Source organism: Somniosus microcephalus, chromosome 33 (genome assembly GCF_052327205.1).
Source record: "Somniosus microcephalus isolate GS21.2 chromosome 33, FLI_Smic_1.0, whole genome shotgun sequence".
NCBI classification, from domain to species: Eukaryota; Metazoa; Chordata; class Chondrichthyes; order Squaliformes; family Somniosidae; genus Somniosus; species Somniosus microcephalus.
The window spans coordinates 4,166,432-4,191,616 of NC_141019.1; the positions used below are offsets into that span (position 1 = coordinate 4,166,432).

Sequence of the window (25,185 nt, forward strand, 5' to 3'; positions counted from 1 at the left end):
GTTTTATCAGCCATAGAGATGGTGCCCCGAGCAGGGACCACCGTTAGAGAGAGTTGTTGTGCTAGTTCAGGGTGGATAAAACTCTCCGTGCTTCCACTGTCAATTAAACATTTAACCCCGCACCCGTTTACCTCGATGTCCACCATTGATTTGGATAGCGGGTGCGGTCTGGTCTGGTCCACTGTGACCGATGCCACTGTAGGGCCCTGATCGAGACAAGTTGGCGTCCACGCTGTCTGCTCACAAAATGGCGGACCCCACAAGATCGGGCAAGATGGCGTCCAAGATGGCCGCTCCCACGGCGCACACGTGGCGGTGGCGAGTTTTCCAGCGGGGTTCCCTCTGCACACCTTCCCAAAGTGCCCCTTCTTACCGCACTTAAAGCAGGTGGTGCCTTTCGCCGGGCACAGGTTTCTGGTGTGCTTCGGCTGCCCGCAGAAGTAGCAGTTGGGGCCCCGACGCGTCGCGGCTGTCGTAGGGCTTCTGGGGAGAGAGCGGGGCCCCGACGGTGTCGGGCTGCCGGGCGGGGAAGATGCCTTCCAAGATGGCGGCGCCCTTGGTGCACACGTGGCGGCGTGGGCGGCGCGGGCTGAAGAGTAGGCATCCGAGTTTCTCTGGGCCACATCCAGGGATCGCGCTGTGTCCACAGCCTGTTTCAGGTCCAATCCCGTTTTTTCCAGTAGTCTCTGCTGGATGTAAGTGGAGCTGAGGCCTGTGATAAAGGCATCACGAACAAGCTCGTCAGTGTACACTGCGGCTTTTACATCTTGGCACTTGCAGTCTTTGCCAAGCGTTTTCAGGGTGACTAGGAACTCATCCAGCGATTCCCCAGGTCGCTGTGCGCGAGTAGCGAGCAGATGCCTAGCGTACACCTCATTCGTAGGCTGCTGATAATGCGCCTTTAGGATGTCGCAGGCGGCTGGGTACGTGTCGGCGTCTTGGATGAGGGGGTAAACCCGGTGGCTTACCCAATTCCGCAGGATTCCGAGTTTCATACTTTCGGCGTCCGTAGCGCCTGTGATGGCTACGGAATTGTCCAGGAAGAATTCCATACACTTAAACCAGTGTCCGAAGCGTGCCGATGCGTCCGAAGCATGCTGGTCCAAATCCAAACGTTCGGGTTTCAAGAGTTGATCCATTGCGTTGAAAATTTAGTTAATAAAATTGATGTGCCTCAATGAATCCGAGACTCGACGTTAACGGAGCAAAGCAAGGCTTTTATTAACTAAGAAAGTAATACACAGTGGAGAAGTGTCTCCCATCCAAAGATCTGCTGCACTGCCTGTGAGACAGTGCAGCCTGCTTAAGTAGTGGCCAGGTATGGGCGGAGCCCTACACACAATACAGTACAGGTGGGGAAATGAAACTGAAACTAAACTAAACACAGAGAATACAGTGCCTGAGAACACAGAGAATACAGTGTCTGATGAACGGCATATTTCATCACACCCATCTCTTTGACCAAGCTTTTGGTCACCCCTCCTAATATCTCCTTATGTGGCTCGGTGCCCATTTTTTCCCTCATGCCTTTGTAAAGCACCTTGGGACTTTTAAAGGTGCTATAGAGAATGTAGAAGAAAGAGAGATTAGAGTGGGAAGGGAGAACAGGAAGGAAAATGGAAAAGAAAGTACATGTGAGCTGAAATCTTAAAAAAATTGTCCAGCCTGGGGGTTGGGGAAGGGGGTTAGGATGCCCGGAAGATGTTGACACTGAAGGGATTAAATGCAAAAATTAACCTTTTCTTTTTCTCCTGGGTAAAACCCTGTGGGTCATCTTGTGGGCGATTAACCTGCAATTGCATTAGTGATGACATTAGTGATCACCCCACCCCCAGCTAAAAATCACCGTGTGTGTGTGGGGTGGGGGGACGGTTCTGTAAAACCATTCACCCCAATCCCACCCTCATCATGCACTCCAAGTAGCATCCTCAATCTACCAAGCTTTCTGCGAAATAAATCCCCTCTGTTGTGCCGTTCGCCTATTTTTCTCTCTATTCATTATCCTCCCTCTTGCTTCCGAGACACAGGCTGAACTTTTGCAGTTTCTGCAAACCCGCAGTCCCGCCAGCTCCATCGGAAGCAGCTACTGAAGAGGCGAGGGGGCGGGTGGCGGGTGTCCATTTTAAAAGGGCAGGAATCGGCCTCTGTAGCAGACTTCAAGGACGCAAGCATGAAGTGAGCCTTTGAAGGGAGAAAAAGTAATTAATTATCAGTGAGATCATTTATTTCAAGAACAGCATACCGTGACCCCCCCATTGCTACTGCAGTTAAGCTATGCAAATATTGATAAATGTATGGACATTCTCATTATAATTCAAGCGATAATGACAATCATTAAAAAATCAGCGTTTAAGTAAATATTAATGTATTAAACATGAATTTTAAACCATTATTACTGAAGTACTGAATCATAACACTTACAGTAATTGTGATTTTTTTTTTAGGTTAAATTGATTCTGAAACAGGCATCAAACCGTTTAAAGCTCAGAACCGCACCTTTCACAGTGCCCTGCCAGGCAGGAAATTCCTGAATCACACCCCCTAAACCGCCCCCGCACCCGTACCCAATCCATCCCAATGATTTCCCCTCCAGAAGGCTTTCAGTATTGCTGGTGTGCCATTCCACGGGCACTGGCTGCTGCCAACCATTGCTTCCCAAGTCCCCGTTGCCCCTGTGTGAGTGTTGGCAGCTTCTTTGATCCTGCAGAGCATCCCAATCTGAGCCTGATCCCGCCTTCAGCTGATACCCACACATCTGCACATTCCGGTCAGGCTCACTGGACAGTGAACAGGAGTGGTAATCCTGGATGATTTCCAACCCCCTCCCTGCACCACCACCACCACCCTTCCCTAGCCTAGACTGAGATCAACTAACGCAGCACAGATTGGGGCTTGAACCTGAGACTTTCCAGGTCTAGCATGGCTCAAAGTTCTACTGAGCAATGAGAGAAAGACGATCTGTGAACTTTGTGTTGCTTTCCTCCCATTTCCTCAACTCAGTTGTCCTGGCAGTAGGTAAGGCAGGGTAGATCTTTTGCTCTTTTATATTTAATTTTATTTTTCTTCTTTTAGTTTTGTTATTGCCTATTTTATTTCTGTACACAACAGGATGAGGCCCATTGGTGCCAAGGAATGAATCACTTTCCCACTGCAGGCATCAAGGGGTCCAAATTTCACATCGTTAGGCCCTTTTTATGGGCCTAAAGCAGGTGCAACAAGAGCCAATTTAGTAATGCAGAGGCCCGCGCCCGACCTGCATGGCATTTCGGGCCACTGCTAAATTGGTCAGGGCCTCATTTTAGGCCACCTTAGCAGTCGCCTGAAATGAGCACAGGCCTCAATATTGAACTGAGGCTCATGCGCTCGTTTCAGACCCGGACTCCTCAATTTGTTTGCCCTAGTCCATGCTCGCAATGCACAATTTTCAGGTCTTGAGTAACCTAACCGGTGGCCTTTAAAGAGATCGCTGGAGGCTGCTCAAAATAGGCCCTAAAACGTTGGTTTTATGTGGAGTCGTAAAGAGCAGGAATGCTCCTTCTAGCTCCATGGCACAATATCGGATGCAAGTTTGGCCTCAACATTCAGGCGAAGGGATCACAGTTTTCCTTTTTATCTCAGTTAAACTATTACCTCTCAGGGAACAAGCAACCATCCCATCCCGAGTCTTTCTAGGAAGGGCAGCGTGTTATATTGAAAGTACTTCTCCCAAGTGATGTTCTTTTGTAATGAAACTATGGCACTGACATTGAAAGAATTAGTTGAACCTTTGGTGTAAATTGGTATGGAAAAGCAGTACCTAAACTGAAATATACTCAAGTGTGTATGAGTTGGGTGCTGCTCATCAAGGATCAGATTGACAGTTCTTGGATGTTTCTTTTCTACTTAGCATATATATTGGCCACTTCACAACATGTTGGAGTCACTGGACAGCAATCAGAGCCTCGGATCTTAGCCAGCGACGCCCACATTCCGTGAATGAATTTTTAAAAATCGGATTCAGCACCCCGTGCTAGAGGGAGGAGAAATCGGCCAGGGTTCCAGCATTTTCAGAGCATGGGGGGGGGGCGGGCAGGAGGAGGAGAGGATTGGAACCCCCAACCCCTCCAAAAAAAAGTAATTGTAATGAAAACAATGCTATTCTCCCTCCCTGGATACAAATGCAATTCCTCCAATTACTGTATTTCTATTAGTATTTTTATCATTGTTATGCCATATTTATTCCAATGTTGGGAGGACTCATAAAAATCAACATTTCATTGTGCAGTACACACGTCTGCTGCATATATGACAAATAAAATTGAATTGAATTGAATTGAATTAAAGCACAAATGGTGATTGTTGTCTTATTTATATCAAAGGTCACAAAGCGGGAGACCAGAGCTAAGGGGCCATAAATATAAGATAGCCACTAATAAACCCGATAGGGAATTCAGGAGAGACCTCTTTACCCAGATAGTGGTTAGAATGTGGAACTCGCTGCCACAGGGAGTGGTTGAAGTGAATAGCGTGGATACATTTAAGGGGAAGCTAGATAAGTACATGAGGGAGAAAGAAATAGAAGGATATGTTCTTATTCGGGCGGGAAAGTGGAGTTGAGGTTGAAGATCAGCCATGATCTTATTGAATGGCGGAGCAGGCTCGAGGGGCCGTATGGCCTACTCCTGCTCCTATTTCTTATGTTGATATGCTAATAGGGTGAAGTGGGGTGGGAGGATTCTCATGTGGGCCACAAATATCAGCATGGACCAATTGGGCTGAATGGTGTGTTTCTGTGCCTGTACACTCTATGTAATTCTGAGGTTGACTGACATCATGCCAACTTTTTGTCACGCCAAGGTGACCAAAGTGCCGTTCAAACAATGGCACTGTTCGAGAACAAAAGTATTCATTTTCTATGTAGGTCTGACCATCAAATAATCTGTAATCTGAAGTATTTTAAATTTCTTTGTTGCACACCTACTAGTAGTTTTGAGATTTATTCTTAAGCAGCAATGGAGGCAAAAGAGAGGGAGCATTTAACCTCTCCCTGCTTAGTCCCTGATTGGTAGATTTGGCGTGGGCGGTTTTTCAATTCGCACAGCGAGCTGTGATTGGTCCCTACCTCCATTCACAAGCAGAAGGGCCACTATAAGCTGATTAAAGAGACAGACAGAAAATCAGCTACTCCCAGCTGTGGGGACAGTTATATAAAGGAGAAGGAAGGTGCTGCACCACATGTATCCAAACTGGGACCCAGCAAAGACCGGCTCAGAGGCAGTGACTTTACCAGAGGAAAGTTTTCATTGAGCAGTTTGCAAGGTTTGCTGAATAATAATTGTAGTAAAGTTTTTTTTAAATTGATGTATATATTTTGCATGCGTATTCCAATTTTATTCACATATGTTGAAAATACAAAGAAATCAGTAATGTACAAGAAAAGCCTAAAAATTGTGCTCTTTTCTTCTGTGTTGTAGGTATTTGTGCAATTTTATGTTTCACATTTCTAATTGTGCATTTTTATGACTTTAAAATCAAAAATGCAATATGATTTATGATTTTTTAAGTCATAAAAATGCACAATTAGAAATTTGAATTAAAAAAATCTCTAAAATCAAAAATGCAATATGATTTATGATTTTTTTGGAGATTTTTTTAAATTTTACAAAATAAAGCTGTTTTAATGTGCATAAATTGTTCTTTTAATACATTGTATAATGACAGCAATCGATAGCTCTATCTCACCGCTGCTTTGTGAGTCACTCCATCTTTTTTTATCTTTCAGGTCTTTTACTTTTACTGTGATTTTGTATGCTGTTATTAAACATCTGGTTGCTTGTTATATCTGAACTCGGAGACACTTCATTTAAAGATATATTCAAGAGCAATGTAAATATTAATATACAAAAGAAATGCTGGAAATGGACAGCAGGTCAGGCAGCAGAGAAAAGGCAGGTTAACGTCTCGGGTGGAGATCCTCATTAATATGCAACAATAGTGCTAGTTATACAGTAAGCGACAACTATTGATTCATTCTGTGAGACTTTTAGATACGGCTAGACCTTTGGGCGAAAGAATATCTCCTTGACTATGTTCCGAGGCTTTCTACTTTCTGCAGGCTTAGCTGTGATGCTGGAAAGAATGAAATAACTATGCTGTAAATACCAAACCGGTCAGTCGGCACCTGGAAGAGAAAAGTTAGCCTTTTGCGTGCAACCAGCTGTGAGTTCTGATGAAGAGTCCCACCTGAAAGGTTCTTTTCAGGATTTCCAGCATTTTTTGTTTTGTTTTCAGATTTCCAGTGTTTTCTTTTGTATCTCCACTCTTAAAAGGCTGACATTTATTTATAAATCATAATTGAGTACTCTTCCTTATTTCCTGATCGAGTGAGGACAGCAGTGTATGTGTGGGGAACATGCTGTGATCTGGAATATTTCTTTCAGTGTACTGTACTTTGCTCTTGGTTACTGAAGCCTGTAGTTTTTTCTCAGTTAATGGTTCCTGCAATTCTCACATATTGTGTATCATTCTAGTTCATATTCTTTAGTGTCACAGAAGTGTTTGTAACAGAACAAAATGATTTTAATCCTGATGCAGCTGATCTGAAGTGGGGGCTTCCTCTGATATTGTAAGAACCATGTACAGTGGAGACACAGGGGTAGATCTTGACTGTGTGCGCCAGCGTAAAATGGCCGATAGTGAGTCATTTTACACTATCCTGATGCCATTGACTTCGATAGAAATAAAAATCAGGAGAGATGTAAAACCGTTTGCCGACACACTGTTGCCCAAAGTCAAGATCCACCCCACTCTCCCTAATGAGTGACGTGCTCCCTTTATCCAACTGCTCCTATTAATCACACTGCATGGGATGTATGCGGACTGCCTGAGCAAAGGTGCTTTTTTAAAAAACCTTTTGCACTAACTAGGGTCTATTAAGTGCTATGTATCGTAAGTCTGGTCAGAAGTACATTTGCTAATCACAATTTTGAAATTGATGGGTAAATATGAAATAAAAGGAAAAGTGGCTGTGTGATGTTCTTAAAGGTTGATTTTTTTTGTTATTCAGTTGGAATTAATATACAGCTGAGCTGGCGTTTAGCTTGTCAAGTGTCAGCTGTAGCACTCTCCTCTCAGTCAGAAGGTTGTGGGTTCAAGTCCCACGCCAGAGCCCATAATCTAGGCTGACACTCCCAGTGCAGCGCTGAGGGAGTGCTGCACTGTCAGAGGTGCCGTCTTTCGGATGAGACATTAAACCGAGGCCCCGTCTGCTCTCTCAGGTGGATGTAAAAGATCCCACGGCACTATTTCAAAGAAAAGCAGGGGAGATATCCCCGGTGTCCTGGCCAATATTTATCCCTCAACCAACATCACTAAAAAACAGATGATCTGTTTGTGGGAGCTTGCTGTGCGCAAATTGGCTGCCGTGTTTCCTATATTACAACAGTGACTACACTTCAAAAAGTACTTCAATGGCTGTAAAGTGCTTTGGGAACATTGTGAAAGGTGCTATATAAATGCAAGTCGTTCTTTCGTTCACTATAGATTTGCACATAGTCTTAAGTGCAGTACTGAGGGAGTGCTGTCCTTCAGAGATGTTAAACTGAAGCCCAGTTTGCTTGCGCAGGTGGCAATAATAAGACCCCATGCCACCATTTGAAGAAGAGCAGCAAGCTCCCCTGTGGCTGGCCAACATTCCTCCCTTAAACAACACACTTAAAAGCAGATTATCTGGTCATTCATTCATTTGCTGTTTGTGGACCTTGCTGTGCGCACATTGACCGCTGCTTGCAACTGCACTTCAGTAAGTTCATCTTTTGGCTGTGAAGCACTTTGTGACGTGATGAGGCGCTATATAAATGCAAGTTTGTTCTTTCTTTTAACTGAGAAAAGGAAAACAAGACAAATTCAGATAATTCCAGAGTTTCCTTTTTAAATGAGACAATACATAATTTTAACCCTTTCCAAGCCCCTGATGAATGATCTCATTCGGGCACGGTGTGGTTCAGAGCCCATTGATGAGATAGCTCATCACATAAGAATATAAGAAATAGGAGCAGGAGTCGGCCAATCGGCCCCTCGAGCCTGCCCCGCCATTCAATGAGATCATGGCTGATCCAATCTTGGCCTCAACTCCACTTTCCCGCTCTCTCCCCGTACCCCTCGACTCCCTTGTAGTTCAAACATCTGTCAATCTCCACCTTAAATATATTCAGTGACTCCGCCTCCACAGCTCTCTGGGGTAGAGAATTCCAAAGATTCACGACCCTCAGAGAAAAAATTCCTTCTCATCTCCATCTTAAATGGGCGACCCCTTATTCTGAAACTATGCCCCCGAGTTCTAGATTCCCCACGAGGGGAAACATCCTCTCAGCATCTACCCTGTCAATCCCCCTCAGAATCTTATATGTTTCAATAAGATCCCCTCTTATTCTTCTAAACTCCAATGAGTATAAGCCTAACCTGCTCAACCATTCCTCATAAGACAACCCCCTCAACTCTGGAATCAACCTCGTGAACCTTCTCTAAACTGCCTCCAATGCAAATATATCCCTCCTTAAATAAGGAGACCCAAACTGTACGCAGTACTCCAGGTGTGGTCTCACCAACGCCCTGTACAGTTGTAGCAAGACTTCCCTACTTTTATACTCCATCCCTCTTCCATTAGCCTTCCTAATTACTGATGGTTTGACCTGGCACTCTTAGCATCTAATAGGCTTAAAGTCCAACCTTTAGAGACAGATTTCAGCCAGTCAAAGACCAATCTTCTTGGAAGGTGTCCTCACCTCTGAAATGAATGGGCCAGGAAGAAGGAAACGGGTAAGGGAAATATGTGCAAGTTATTTACAGTGTAAAAAGGCTTAGCATAGAGAGATTAAGGAGATTTGATAGGGGAAAAAAGTAACATGAAATAATGCAAATAGGAGAGAGATTGGGGAAAAGAGAAGGTGGCAAGCAACATTTTTAAAAAATAGCAGTTTAGGATTACAATTATCGTAAGAAAATTATTCCTGTAGCTTAATACTATAATATTGGTGTTTATTTTAATGTCATGTGATCCAAAAACTTTTTTAAAAAATAGCTGGCCCAGAGAGTCTCCATTTCCCCTGGGAGGATAGGGGTTACATAGAATTACATCGGCTATACGGCACAGAAACAGGCCATTCGGCCCAACCAGTCCATGCCGGTGTTTATGCTCCACTCGAGCCTCCTCCCGTCTTTCCTCATCTAAATCTATCAGCGTAACCCTCTCTTCCCTTCTCCCTCATACGCTTATCTAGCCTCCCCTTAAATGCATCTATACTATTTGCCTCCACTACAATGGAAATTATATGTTAAATGATAAAAGTAAAATGGTTAGAGAAAGCACTGTAACAACACCTTGAATTAAATGAAAGATGCCAAGAGTCCCGACCCGCCCAAACCATTAACCTGTCTTTATTTCTTTCAGATGTCCAGGAACCTGCTGTGTATTTCCAGCATTCACAGTTCTTTTCAGATTTCCAGCATTTTTTTTCTATTATCTCAATTTAACCCTCTGCCGTAAAAGAGATGTTTCTTTTGTAGGAAACAGATGCTTATAGAGTCAGAGACATAACAGCACAGAAGGAGGCCATTCGGCCCATCGAGTCCGTGCCGGCTCTCTGTAGAGCAATCCAGTCAGTCCCATTCCCCCGCTCTATCCCCATAGCCCTGCACGTTTATTTCCCTCAAGTGCCTATCCAGTCTCCCCTTGAAAACACTGAGTGTCTCCGCTCCCACCACTTCCATCGGCAGCGAGTTCCAGGTCCTCACCACTCGCTGCGTAAAAAAGTTTTTCCTCACATCCCCCTGTATCTCTTGCCCAAAACCTTAAATCTGTGTCCCCTAGTCCTTGTACCATCAACTAGTGGGAACAGCCTTTCCCCATCTAGCCTATCCAAACCCGTCATAATCTTGTACACCTCTATCAAATCACCCCTCAACCTCCTTTGCTCTAATGAAAACAAATCCAGCTTCTCTAACCTGTCCTTGTAGCTAAGATCCCCCATCCCCGGAACCATTCTGGTAAATCTCCTCTGCACCCTCTCAAGGGCCTTCACATCCTTCCTAAAGTGTGGTGACTCCAGTTGTGGCCTAACCAGCACTTTATAAAAATTCAGCATAACTTCTCTAGCCTCTAGCCAAGCTGTTCCAGTACAGCTACATCATTGGCACCTATCCGACAATGTGGAAAACTGCCCAGGTATGTCCTGTCCACAAAAAGCAGGACAAGTCCAATCCAGCCAATTACCACCCCATCAGTCTACTCTCAATCATCAGCAAAGTGATGGAAGGTTTCATCGACAGTGCTATCAAGCAGCACTTACTCACCAATAACCTGCTCACTGATGCTCAGTTTGGGTTCCGCCAAGACCACTCGGCTCCCGACCTCATTACAGCCTTGGTCCAAACATGGACAAAGGCGCTGCATTCCAGATGTGAGGTGAGAGTGACTGCCCTTGACATCAAGGCAGCATTTGACCGAGCGTGGCATCAAGGAGCCCTAGTAAAACTGAAGTCAATGGGAATCAGGGGGAAAACACTCCACTGGCTGGAGTAATACCTAGCACAAAGGAAGATGGTTGTGGTGATTGAAGGTCAATCATCACAGCCCCAGGACATCGCTGCAGGAGTTCCTCGGGGCAGTGTCCTAGGCCCAACCATCTTCAGTTGCTTCATCAATGACCTTCCCTCCAACATAAGGTCAGAAATGGGGATGTTCGCTGATGACTGCACAGTGTTCAGCGCCATTCACAACTCCTCAGATAATGAAGCAGTCCGTGCCCGCATGCAACAAGAGCTGGGCGGCGTTCAGGCTTGGGCTGATAAGTGGCAGCTAACATTCGCGCCACAGAAGTGCCAGGCAATGACTATCTCCAACAGGCGAGAGTCTAACCACCTCCCATTGACATTCAACGGCATTACCATCGCCGAATCCCCCACCATCAACATCCTGGGGGTCACCATTGACCAGGAACTTAACTGGACCAGCCACATAAATACTGTGGCAACAAGAGCAGGTTAGAGGCTAGGTATTCTGCGGTGAGTGTCTCACCTCCTGACTCCCCAAAGCCTTTCCACCATCTACAAGGCACATGTAAGGAGTGTGATGGAATACTCTCCACTTGCCTGGATGAGTGCGGCTCCAACAACACTCAAGAAGCTCGACACCATCCAGGACAAAGCAGCTCGCTTGATTGGCACCCCATCCACCACCTTAAACATTCACTCCCTCCACCACCGGCGCACCGTGGCTGCAGTGTGTACCATCTACAAGATGCACTGTAGCAACTCGCCAAGGCTTCTTCGGCAGCACCTCCCAAACCTGCGGCCTCTTCCACCTAGAAGGACAAGGGCAGCAGGTGCATGGGAACAGCACCACCTCCAAGTTCCCCTCCAAGTCATACATCATCCTGATTTAGAAGTATATCGCTGATCCTTCATCGTCGCTGGGTCAAAATCCTGGAACTCCCTCCCTAACAGCACTGTGGGAGTACCTTCACCACACGGACTGGCTCACCACCACCTTCTCAAGGGCAATTAAGGTTGGGCAATAAATGCTGGCCTTGCCAGTGACGCCCACGTCCCATAAGCGAATAAAAATAAATAAATTAAAAAAATTCCAGTAGAACAAAACTCCTTTGAGAGACAGTCCACAAACGACAAGGATCATGGTGGCTCAGTAATAATGGCCCGGATTCTGTGGTGGGTAATGACGGCAAACTGTCAGCTTTCGCTGTCATTACCCGTCTGAAACTGACTGTAACTTCAGGATTTAGCGCATGCGCAGCTAAACGTGGAAATCCTGAAGATGCGGTCAGTCATTCACTGCTCTGACACTGGCTGCACTGTGGACCATCCCCCATAGCTGGAAATCAGTGGAACTGACAAAAACTTGGACTTTTCCGCGCTAATATCGCTGTTAAACACCCCATAAAATGTTAAGCCTTGTTGGAATAGGTGTGACTGGGGTTTTAACAGTGTATTGACTGCTAAACAAACATTATGGCCCTGAAAAACAAATTTTATATATGTGGCATGTCAAATTTCTCCATTTATGTTAAAAATTACTAGATTTAAAAAAAAGGTTTAAACGTTTATTCATGATATTTCAGCTTCTTCCTTAATCCCATGTGTATATCCCAATCTTTATTTTGCTCTCTGTAACATTTTTAAAATTGCAGATAATCAGTGCTTTTCAGTTCCTGGTTTGCTGTCCATGAGAATTCTTCAATGTGATTGGCTGCTTAGACAGCTTGATGACATTACTGCTGCATCGCACTAGGAATCCCCTATTCACAGAGCTGCAATCAATTACACATCGAGGAAGCTAAAGTTTTCGCCACAGAGATCGCAAAATCTTTGTGGGCAGCTTCGCCGCTGACCGAAAAACTGGTCATTGTGCTTCTGTTTCCTGCGGTGGGGTGGCGACAAATCCCCTGGACCTGCTGACCTGCATCCTAGGGTTTTAAAAGAGGTAGCTGCAGAGATAGTGGATGTATTGGTATTAATCTTCCAGAATTCCCTAGATTCTAGAACAGTCCCCAAGGATTGGAAGGTAGCAAACATAGCCCCGCTATTTAAGAAAGGAGGAAGAGAAAAAAACGGGGAACTACAGACCAGTTAGCCTGACATCAGTAGTAGGTAAAATGCTAGCCTCTATTAATAGGGATGTGGTAACAGGGCACTTAAAAAATCGTAATATGATTAGGCAGAGTCAGCATGGTTTTATGAAAGGGAAATCGTGTTTGACAAATCTGTTAAGAGTTTTTTGAAGATGTAACTAGTAGGATGGATAATGGGGAACCAGTGGACGTAGTGTATTTGGATTTTCACAAAGCATTCGATAAGGTGCCACACAAGAGGTTATTATACAAAATTAGGACTCATGTTGTTGGGGGTAATATATTAGCATGGATTGAGAATTGGTTAATGGACAGAAAACAGGAATAAATGGGACTTTTTCAGGTTGGCAGGCTGTAACTAGTGGGGTACCGCAAGGATCAGTGCTTGGGCCTCAGCTATTTACAATCTATGTTAATGACTTAGATGAGTGTAACATATCCAAGTTTTCTGATGATACAAAGTTAGGTGGGAATGTAAGCTGTGAGGAGAACACAAAGAGGCTGTAGAGAGATATAGACAGGTTGACTGAGTGGACAAGAACATGGCAAATGGAACACAATGTGGGGAAGTGTGAAGTTATCCACTTTGGTAGGAAAGACAAAAAGAGCAGAATAATTTTTGAATGGTGAGAGACTGGGAAATGTTTGCACTCAGAGGGACCTGGGTGTCCTTGTACATGAATCACTGAAAGTTAACATGCAGGTACAGCAAGCAATTAGGAAAGCAAATGGTATGTTAGCTTTTGTTACAAAGGGATTAGAGTAAAGAAGTCTTAGTACAATTATACAGGGCATTGGTGAGGCCACACCTGGAGTATTGTGTACAGTTCTGGTCTCCTTACCTAAGGAAGGATACATTTGCCTTAGAGGGAGTGTGACGAAAGTTCACTAGACTGGTTCCTGGGATGAGGGGATTGCCCTATGAGGAGAGATTGAGTAAACTAGGCCTATATTCCTTAGAGTTTAGAAGAATGAGAGGCGATCTAATTGAAACATATAACATTCTTAAGGGCTTGACAGGGTTAATGCTGGGAAAATGTTTCCCCTGGCTGGGGAATCTAGAACACGGGGTCACAGTCTCAGGATAAGGGGTCGGCCATTTAGGACTGATGAAGAGAAATTTCTTCACTCAGAGGGTGGTGAATCTTTGGAATTCTCTGCCTCAGAGGGCTGTGGAGGCTCAGTCGTTGAGTATATTCAAGACAGAGGTCGATAAATTTTTGGGAACGAAGGGAATTAAGGGATGTGGAGATAGTGCGGGAAAGTGGAGTTGAGGTAGAAGATCAGCCATGATCTTCTTGAATGGCGGAGCAGGCTCGAGGGGCCAAATGGCCGACTCCTGCTCCTATTTCTTATGTCTTCAAATAGTAAGTGGAGACTTGATTGTAATGAAATAGTGTAATATATGGACCAAGAACCCTCCTTGGAGACACTTAAAGGGTATGGCGGGCGTTTTCAATATAAAGTACTCTCCCCATCTAAATATTGTGTTAAAAATTATCTGATAGATGTTGTTCAGTTGTCATTAGGATTTCAGTAACGTGCAGTAGTGAGGGGGCTCCTTTTTAGACAGTTTTTTTCCCCTTCACTAGGATTGTTGGGCATGTGAAATGTTTGTACAATGTCCACTTGAACTGTGTTGTGTCTTAAGGGAGCATTCTCAGCTATATGACACTAGGATGAAGTACTGGCGGAAAACAGTTTGGGGCGATGATTATCACACAAGATGTATAATGTGTAATGGCTTAGATGTGTTTTTCCTGGTACCAATAGGCTAAGCAAGCCCAATGACAAACACGGCAGTGCTAAAGACTGATTTCACATTTGATGGAAGATCCCAGGCTGCGGGCTCATGATCTCCTGAGAGCTGCTCCACACCATGAGCACCCAATTGAAGAATCCGCACTCTGGACTGCTGTACCCCATCCCCTCTCTTGAGGAGATCTCCTCCTACCAAGTAGCTGCTTCTATCTCCAGGCAGCTCTGTAAGGAAGCCCATGGATCAGGGACCAGGGCTGGCTCACTTACCTCTCAACACATGATTGTCTATGGTGATGTTGGGTGTCACTTGACACCAACAAAGCAGCTCCTGGGAGTGAGGAAAGACCCAGAAACTGGAATATTTCCTACCAGGTTGGGGAAGTTTGAAATGATTATTGAGCATTACTCCGATTGGGGGAGGAAGTGTACAGGAAACTTTCGATTTACCGGCACCTAAATAACCGGAAATCTCGGTTAACCGGCAAAATTCAGGAGTAGGTCCAGGTAAGTTTTACTTCATATTGTACTTGCCTTCCTCGATCTGTTGCTGTGCAAGGGTGTGGCTGCAGCTGTTGCTAAGCTACAGAGACGCTTGGAACTTGTGGCCATTGTTCTGAATCTGTTGCTAAGCAACAGGGTTTGTTGCTTTATACGGAGCTCTCATCTCTCCGTATCTTTTACTATAGCTTTCGGTTATCCGGAATTTTTGATGAACCGGCACCCCGTCGGTGCCGGATAAAAAAAAGTTTCCTGTACATCAAAAGCAGCCCCCTCTTTTTTTCCACGAGTGAGCTTGGACATTGTATGAAAAAATTGCACTAAATTGAAATTTTATGAATTATCATTTAGAACATGAAATTGCAGATTTTTAAGAAATAATATGTTTCCCACAATCTAGCCCCTTCCAGTTTGGTGAGTGTTCACGTCAATTGTTTCTCCTGTGATTTTTTTTTTTCTCTCATTCAGCTTCATTTTAAATCACCTGACAGCGAGACCGGCCAGAATGAAAAGCATCATTGCTTTGGCCTTACTTTCCATCTTGCTGAAAATGTGTCGGGGAAACCACGAGGGACAGTTGGCAAACGGCGGAGTTCTGACCAAGGTACAGACGCGTTCCCCATCTCTCACTCCCTACCCCACCCCCTCACCCTGAGAGGTCTTGACAATTTTTCAAAAAATTTTACCATTTATTTTCCATCATTTTGAGAGCACAAATTTAGGTCTGCTCCGCCATTCTGGAGCTCATTCCAATTTTGCTGTGTAGTATAACACACAACAAACCATCTAAAAGTTAACTAAACAAACCTACCTCTTTGAACAAGCTTTTGGTCACCTACCCTAATATCTCCTTATGTGGCTCGGTGTCAATTTTTAAAGAAAGACTTGCATTTATATAGCGCCTTCCCAACCACCGGACGTTGTTTGATAACGCAGCGCCTTGGGATGTTTTACTACGTTAAAAGTGCTCTATAAATGCAAGTTGTTGTTGTTGTTGTAAATGCAGACTGACAAAGTGTAAAGGGATCAAAAGCAGTGAGGTTAATTTAGGAGTCAATGGAATGCAAATAGCCACTGCTCAAAGGGGAAAAGCAACTTGGGTGGCACTTGTTGCTAAATATTTAAAATTAGGATTGCTGTGTAATCAGTATCAAACCTCTGGGGATGAGTGATCATAATATAATCGCATTTGAGGTCAACTGACAATCGGTGTCAGGAACGACCAGGGCAGTAATGTATCATTTGTAAACATGCAAGCTTCAATAGAATGAGAGTAAAAGAAATAAAAAGAGATGTATTGCTAAAAGTCAAGGTAAAATGGAACATTTTAAAATCTAACATTAAATGCGTGAGACCACTGCAAAATGGACAGCGAGAAGTTAAAATGCGATAAGAAAGAAAACCAGTCTGTACAAAACGTACAGGGAAAAGGGAGCAGGGAACGGTGGGGTGGGTTTAGGAGAATGATTGGCTAAAAAGGTACTGAGCAGCGAAGAGCGCATTCGAAGGACATGGCAGTGGATGGTAAGCACAATAATAAAACAATCTTCAGTATTATAACAGTGAAAGGGCAGGGTAGGGAGGAAGGTAGAACTCAGAGATGAAAGTGGAGTAACTGAAGAGTAAAGGACAACTGTAGAATTAATTAATTTCTAGAAATATTCACTAGGGAGGAAAATACTGGCTCATTATCCAGTTATCATAGTACAGTGGATATCTCCGAGGGTTACGAGATCAGTGAGGAGGAGGTACTTGACGGCATAAAGGACTAAGGACGAACACACGCACTTGACCAGATAGCATATCCCGGGATTTTCTTTTTATTCATTCATGGGATGTGGGCGTCACTAACAAGGCCAGCATGTATTATCCATCCCGAATTGCCCTCGAGAAGGGAACTGAGTGTTTTGCTCGGCCATTTCAGAGGGCAGTTAAGAATCAATCACATTGCTGTGGGTCTGGAGTCACAGATAGGCCAGATGTTAGAAAGAACTCCATTTATATAGTGCCTTTCACGACCTCAGGACGTCCAAAGTGCTTAACAGCCAATGAAATACATTTCAAGTGTAGTCATTGTTGTAATGTAGGAAATGCGGCAGCCAATTTGCGCACAGCAAGCTCCCACAAACAGCAATGTGATAATGGCCAAACAATCTGTTTTTGTTAGGTGCAGGCGAAGACGACTAGTGGGAAATTTACAGGGTACTTGCAAAAGACATGAAAGATTTATTGGGTACCAGAGAGGCTGTGCATGATTGGTAGCAGAAAACATAGTACTGTACCTTCATGTAAAACACGGATCAACTTGACCCAGACGACTACAGGCCCATTAGCTTAACATCATTAATGGGTAAAATAATGGAAATCAGCCGAGGGAATAGACTACGGGAGGAACTGTACAGCGATGAATTACAACCAGCAGGGATTGAGAGGTGCAAAGTTCTGTTAACAACCCTTCTTGACTTATTTAAGGGTGTTACAAATACAGTTGATCATGGAATTCCTTATGATATAGTTAATTTGTATTTCCAGAAAGCTTTTGACAATGCTCCACACGAGAGACTTTTAATAAAACTGAAAACCATGTGAATCCAGGGTGGAACATGGCACGGGATTTAAAAAATGGGGGGATTAAAAATAGGAAGCAGTACTTACATAGAAACATAGAAGATAGGAGCAGGAGTAGGCCATTCGGCCCCTCGAGCCTGCTCTGCCATTCAATGAGATCATGGCTGATCATCCAAATTCAGTACCCTGTCCCTGCCTTCTCCCCATACCCCTTGATCCCTTTAGCCTTAAGAAATATATCCAACTCCTTCTTGAATATATTTAATGAATTGGCCTCAACCGCCTTCTGTGGTAGAGAATTCCACAGGTTCATCACTCTCTGGGTGAAGAAATTCCTCCTCATTTCTGTCCTAAATGGCCTACCCCTTATCCTTAGACTGTGACCCCTGGTTCTGGATTCCCCGACCATCGGGAACATCCTCCCTGCATCTAGTCTGTGCAGTCCTGCCAGAATTTTATAAGTTTCAATGAGATCCCCTCTCATTCTTCTAAACTCCAGCGAGTACAAGCCCAATCGACCCAATCTCTCCTCATACGTCATTCCTGCCATCCCAGGTATCAGCCTGGTGAATCTTCGCTGAACTCCTTCCATGGCAAGAATATCCTTCCTCAGATAAGGCGACCAAAACTGCACACAATACTCAAGATGTGGTCTCACCAAGGCCCTGTACAACTGCAGCAAGACATCCTTGTTCCTGTACTCAAACCCTCTCGCTATGAAGGCCAACATACCATTTGCCTTCTTAACTGCCTGCTGCACCTGCATGCTTACTTTCAGCGACTGGTGCACAAGGACGCTCAGGTCTCGTTGCACTTCCCCTTCTCCCAATCTATTGCCATTCAGATAATAACCTGCCTTCCTGTTTTTGACACCAAAGTGGATAACCTCACATTTATCCACATTATATTGCATCTGCCATGCTTCTGCCCAATCACTCAACCTGTCCAAATCATCCTGTAGTTTCTTGGCATCCTCCTCACAGCACACACGCCCACCCAGCTTTGTCATCTGCAAATTTGGAGATATTACATCTAGTTCCCTTGTCTAGATCATTAATATATATTGTGAATAGCAGGGGTCCAAGGACCGATCCCTGCGGTACCCCACTAGTCACTGCCTGCCACTCGGAAAAACATCCATTTATTCCAACTCTTTGCTTTCTATCTGCCAACCAGTTCTCTATCCAAGTCAATACCTTGCCCCAATCCCATGTGCCTTAACTTTACACGCTAATCTCTTATGTGGGACCTTATCGAAAGCCTTCTGAAAGTCCAAATACACCACATCCACTGGTTCTCCCTTATCTATTTTACCAGTTACATCCTCAAAAAATTCCAGTAGATTAGTCAAGCACGATTTACCTTTTGTAAATCCATGTTGACTTTGTCCGATCCTGTCACTCTTTTTCCAAGTGCTCTGCTATTACATCTTTTATAATGGACTCTAGCATTTTCCCCACTACTGATGTCAGGCTTACCGGTCTGTAATTCCCCGTTTTCTCTCTACCACGTTTTTTGAAAAGTGGGGTAACAATAGCTACCCGCCAATCCATGGGTACTGTTCCAGATTCCATCGAATGTTGAGAGATGTAGGCCTTGAAATTTACCACCCCACAATGGGTGGGAGAGGGTCGGGGGGGTGTTAAAAATGAAAAATCGGGGAATGCATCCCCAACCCGCCACATACGCGCACGTTGCCATTTTTATCGTGGCGGGTTTCGAGGCGTCTAGGTGTCCTGCCGTGGAAAGTCGGGACACTTCATTAACATCTTTAAATTGGAGCCTGATTTTAAATTTAACAATGAGGGATAAATAAAGTGAAGGGAACAAGGATGGAAGTTGGGTGAAGATGGATGACAGGTATGTACACTCTGTGTCAGAGGTGCTGAATCTCCCGTTTTCTGTTGCAGGGAAACCCCAACATGGAGAAACTGCCCCTCCTCTTCCTGAAGCGTTTCTACGATGGTCTTTCCTATGATGGATTTGTGGGATTGATGGGGCGGAGAATGGCTGGCAAGTGCAAAATCAGCTAGAAAATCTAGAATTCAACTTTGAAAATTAATTCTCAGGATGTGGGCGTCGCTGGCAAGGCTGGCATTTATTGCCCATCCCTAGTTGCCCTGAACTGAGTGGCTTGCTTGGCCAATTCAGTGGGCAGTTAAGGGTCAATCATGTTGGTGTGGGACTAGAGTCACATATAGGCCAGACCGGGTAAGGACGGCAGATTTCCTTCCCTAAAGAACATTAATGAACCAGATAGGTTTTTTTTACAAAAAATCCAATAAATTCACATTCAGTTTTACTGATTCCAGCTTTTTATTTCCAGATATTGGTAAACTGAAATTGCCCTGGTGGGATATGAACTCATGTTCTACTGCATTTTTAGTCCAGGCCTTCGGATTACTAGTAACATAACCATTACACTATTGCACCCCTACAGTATGGTAGAGTAGTGTAGCAGTTATGTTACTTGAGTAAAATAGGAGGCAGTGACATTAATTATATTATGGTCTGGGATGTCAGCAGGTCCATTTTTCCCCTAGTACCTGGCGTTGCCCTGGCACTGTACAGTTGTGCTGACAGTGATGGTTTTGGTGGCACTGCCTTTGAGGAAGCTGCACTGGTTTAGTGTTCCAATAAGCATGCTATCCGGTTATAGAAACATAGAAGATAGGAGCAGGAGTAGGCCATTCGGCCCATGCAGCCGGCTCCGCCATTCAATGAGATCATGGCTGATCATCCAAGTTCAGTACCCGGTCCCTGCTTTCTCCCCATAGCCCTTGATCCCTTTAGCCTTCAGAAATATATCCAACTCCTTCTTGAATATATTTAATGAATTGGCCTCTACTGCCTTCTGTGGTAGAGAATTCCACAGGTTCACCACTCTCTGGGTGAAGAAATTCCTCCTCATTTCTGTCCTAAATGGCTTATCCCTTATCCTTAGACTGTGACCCCTGATTCTGGACCCCCCGACCATCGGGAACATCCTTCCTGCATCTAGTCTGTTTAGTCCTGTTAGAATTTTCTAAGTTTCAATGAGATCCCCTCTCATTCTTCTAAACTCCAGCGAATATAAGCCCAATCGACCCAATCTCTCCTCATACGTCATTCCTGCCATCCCAGGTATCAGCCTGGTGAATGAATCTTCGCTGCACTCCCTCCATCGTCACCTTTGATGGCGCACAACAGGGTGCGTGTCACGAGGTACACGACAAATTGGACAGAGAAGAGCGGCCCCCTGGGAGTCAGTGTATTTGGCTGCCCCAAGTGGCTCAGCAAGTTTATGCGGGGAGTGGCTGAGCCATCCAGACCAGGAACGAGCCACATTTGATGTTGAGTCGGGTCAACCTTGGATAACTCCGCCACAGTGCAGTATATAGGCCTGCTCCACCATTGGCATGACAGCAGGAAGCATGGTTTCAGACATTCACCTAACTGAACTCAGGCAAAAGCAGTGGAACAGGGAGCAAAAATTGGCCTCAGCATCAGTTGGAGGGGGGGCGGGGGGTGGTGTTGGGGGGGTGGAAGAAACCATCCAAGGCTCCCACTCCTGATTGCTATCCAGCGACATCTGCTGATCGTGCGCAGGTGAGGCCAAGTATAGGTTCCGCCGCAATGCCCCACACAGTGGAACAGCCTACCAAAGCTCACTAAATGTTCATACATGAGAAGAATGAGTAGTCAGGAGCCAGTTAATGGAGGTAAGTGGCACGTATGGAACAATTCACCTGCAAGGAATCAAGGCCTTCAGCAGAGGTGAAACAAAAAAGGACTTTGTTGCTTGCACAAAAAAGACTCTGAAGATTGTAAATACTGACAGAAATGCAGTGAATTTACACAACAGAACCTTATTTCTTTTTTTCCAGGTACGAAGGAAATTCCTGTAGCTCAGAAACGTAAGTGTTCTTAAACAGATTTTCCCATTAGGCGTTGGTCAAACATTGTTTTATTAAAGCCCGTCTGACTGTTAGTGTGCAGACCCCCTCCCCTCCCCCCCCTTATGAGTTGGCAGGATCAGCTTCATGTACATAATGTGGCCATATTTGGCCTGGCTTTGGGAATGTGCCAGCGGGGGAGGGGGAATGCAGGAAAGAGGAGGCTGCTTGCAAGGGGTTATGGGTGAATTTAAAGGGATCAAGTTTCTAATAGGTATAAAGATATATTTATTTCACTTGTTATCGTTGGACAAAAGAAGATAAAAAGTGTAAAAAGTGGCTGCAATCCAGGTTTTTTAAATGTTGAGAGGTGCAGATAATGCACATGTACATAGGGCACTTGATTTAGACTGAGTGTAGAACTAGAAGTCAAGGGGCAAAAATTGACTCGCGCCCCCTCTGGGGTGCTAACTTCGCCGGGGCACTCCTTTTAGCGCCCTGAAAAAGTTAGCGCTCCCATACCCAAAATTCAATGGTAGCACCCCAAGGAGGAGGCGGGGCACTAGGCAGCGCGAACCGGGGCCCAGCTGGGCCACCGGGGATTGGGGTGCCAGCAAAAGAGCCCGGCCCTCAAGAGGAGTGCCGGGCTGACGGGTCGCGGCCGGCACCCTGCGGGGGGATGGCAGGCGGCCAGCAAAAAAAAAATGGCCACCCGGCACCTCCCCTTTAATAAACGCCGCCCCGGCCGCACGTACGTCCCCTTGACCCTGTCAGACATAGCGTCCGGTGGTAAGTCAGGGAGTGCGACTGAAGTGTGCGCACGGCGATGACGTCATCACCGGAGGCGCAGTGCCACGCTACCCGCTGCCGCTAACCTCCCGCACTCGTAGAATTGTAGCCCAGCATGAGTCACCTTCAGGAGAATAAGGGAGGATACTGGGGGAAAGGAAACATAGGGCAGGGGTGTCCAAGCTGTTATCTTCGTGGGCTGTAGAGTTGCATTAGTAGGGGGCCTAAGGGGCCACAACTAAATTTTAAACCCGTGTTCCTATTAATTTGGAGATCTCTCCAGTTTCTGACAGATCATGGTGTCCTGGTTTGGATTTATCCACCAACAAGACAACAGAGCTAAGAACATCCCTTTCCAAACCTTGAGGTCCAGAAAATTCAAACAGGACAAAGCAGCGAATAAGAAATTATCACCACAAACAGAACTGGGCTACCTGGGCTTTGAGGGCCAGAGTGCCAGTGGGCAGGGGCTGTATGTGGCTCCAGATACCCCTGGCATAGGGCATTTAGCCCAGTCATACTCAAGTGCACCAGCTGGGTACCTGGGACTGAAAAACACAATAAAAGAGCCCGGTGTAAAAGCAATGGATTATTAACGGGATGACATTTCCTTTTTCTGCAGGGGACATGCATGATTTCTTTGTTGGCCTGATGGGAAGACGAAACATGGAATTTGGTGAGGATGAAGCTCTTGAAGTTATTTATTAGCTCTAACTTTTAGTTTTCTTGGCAGAAGTGTTACTTTTGGATCTGAAGAAGCTTATTAAGGGCTTTAAAAAAAACAAAGGGCGTATTGACACCACCATGTTAGCCAATGGGTTGGAGGCGGGGCGGGACTTATGGCAAGACTCACAGCAAACAGAGTCTACAGAATCATAGAATGGTCACAGCACAGAAGAAGGCCATTCAGCCTGTCGAACCAGAGCACTTCAGCTAGTCCCACTCCCCCGCCCTTACCCATAGCCTTGCAAATTTTTTTTCTTTCAGGTACTTATCCAACTCCATTTTGAAAGCCGTGATTGAGTCTGCCTCCACCGCCCTTTCAGGCAGTGCATTCCAGATCATAACCACTCGCTGTGTAAAAAAGTTTTTTCTTATGTCACCTTTTTGGTTCTTTTGCCAATCACCTTAAATCCGTGTCCTCTGGTTCTCGACCCTTCCACCAATGGGAACAGTTTCTCTCTATCTACTCTGTCTAGACCTCTCATGATTTTGTTTCTGTTTAAACAACGCACTACAGCAAACAGTCTATTTTACAGCAAACAGTCTATTTAAGCAGAGTCTCTATGAACAACAGAAAACAGAACTCATGACCAAAACTGCAGAAAAGTTTCCTGATAAAAGCAGGATTATTTTTCCAGCAAAATGCAGTGAGTGGAGGATAGTTAAATAATACAAATTATGTGCGGTCTCCAGGCGAGCTTGACGGGGGAATTACCCAATCATCTCCATCCTGACCGGGAATAGTGGTGTCACTGTGTGCAGCCTTCCCCAGACAGAGATGCAATCCCAATCCTGTAACTTGGCAAGAAATATGAAATCTTCTCCCTTATTGTGTCACTAGTGAACATGGAAGCACGCTCACCTGTATACCACCTGTATACCACTACACTTCCAGGGATCACAGATAGATAGTTGTGTCATTTACAGCGGAATACACAGGGCAGATTTGTTTTTGGCATTTGTCTAACAGTGTGAGAGGTATTAAATCCTGCTTCAAATGTACCTCATTCCACACATTTAGTGGACAGAAAGTTGCAGCAAATTCCCAAGTGGCTAACTTCGCTCAGGCTCGCTCCTCTCATACTTGGTTTCATTGGTATTTTAGCCCAGTGTCGTCCAATAGAAATCACTGACCCCGTTTTAGCCACATGCGCTGATTTGAGTAGAAAGCGCTTCACATACGCTCACACAGCACAGGTAAATGTGCTTCACGTGTGTATATTTACTTAACAAACATCTACCACCATTCCGTAACCAAGGAAGTAAAGCAGTCACAATGATCAAATAACACTCGCACACTCTGCTTTTCGTCTTACCATTTCACCAACGAAGGCACAAAAAAGGTTAACGTTCACATTGCATAGGCCGTGCGAATATGGGTATTGAGATCACATGCCCAACGATGGTGTCTGTGACTCATTTTTCATTCACGAATCAGAAATGCAATTAGCCACATCTGGATTCTCAATTAGCCACATGGTTAATGTATTGGATGCACTGAGTTAGTCAATAGTACATCGCAACTGATATTGATTGTGGAAAATGCGGAAAATCTGAGTTTGCAGTAATGATGGCACAAATAGGGTTACCACCAAAACAATGGTGCTGCTCGACACTGTAGCTGCGCAATAACCTTAGCACAAACAAGACAATATCCCCCCCCCCCAGTGTATATTGTGAACTGCAAGCAGAATCAATTGAAATTGCCAGAGCACATTGATAAATTTTGTCAAGGTTTGTGGGTGAAATTATGGACCCAAGTATGTTTTCTCAGTGATGGAGCGTGAGATGGAGCCTGATGTGCCTCAATAATTCCGAGACTCGAAGGTAGCAGAACAAAACAAGGCTTTTATTAACTTAGAACGAAACACGTAAGCGAGAGAGATGTCGTCCTTCTGGAGATTGGGGCTAGACTGAAGCTAGCTTACAAACGGGGCCAGGTATGGGTGGAGCCCTACACACAGCACATTCCAGCACATTCCAGTATACAATACAGCACATTCCAGTACACAATACAATGAGGTCCGGGGGAAGGGAAATGACACTGAAACCGATCTCAGTCACAGGCAGTGATGAATGGAAATATTTCATCACATTCACCCCTTCTATAGATTTAGTCTGTTCGGGGGTTTGATAGTCCTCTGCGACCGACGTGGCTGTTGCGGTGCCGCGGGTGTCGGCTGGGTGTCCCCGGTAGCCTCCTGGGTCTCTGCCGGGGGTGCCGCCAGGGTTGTTGAAGGGGTAGTTGGTGGGGGTGCCGTTGGTCGGTGTTCTTCCGGGGGTGATGAAAGAGTAGTGGGTGGGTAAGAGTTGCTGTGATCGTCGTTGCCGCTATTGCCGTGGTTGTT

The 25,185-nt window shown here is 45.1% G+C and overlaps 1 protein-coding gene across 1 annotated transcript in view; it reads left to right on the forward strand.

Moving 5' to 3' along the window:
- Positions 1-5,198: 5,198 nt before the first annotated feature.
- LOC147096939 (tachykinin-3-like) overlaps positions 5,199-25,185 on the forward strand; it is a 28,550-nt gene continuing 8,563 nt past the window's right edge. Inside the window, exons 1-5 of the mRNA XM_085972605.1 lie at positions 5,199-5,298; positions 15,351-15,486; positions 19,361-19,463; positions 21,317-21,346; positions 22,737-22,790. Coding sequence (XP_085828731.1) covers positions 15,388-15,486; positions 19,361-19,463; positions 21,317-21,346; positions 22,737-22,790 — 286 coding nt within the window. The 5' untranslated portion in view covers positions 5,199-5,298; positions 15,351-15,387. The remainder of the gene's footprint in view (positions 5,299-15,350; positions 15,487-19,360; positions 19,464-21,316; positions 21,347-22,736; positions 22,791-25,185) is intronic.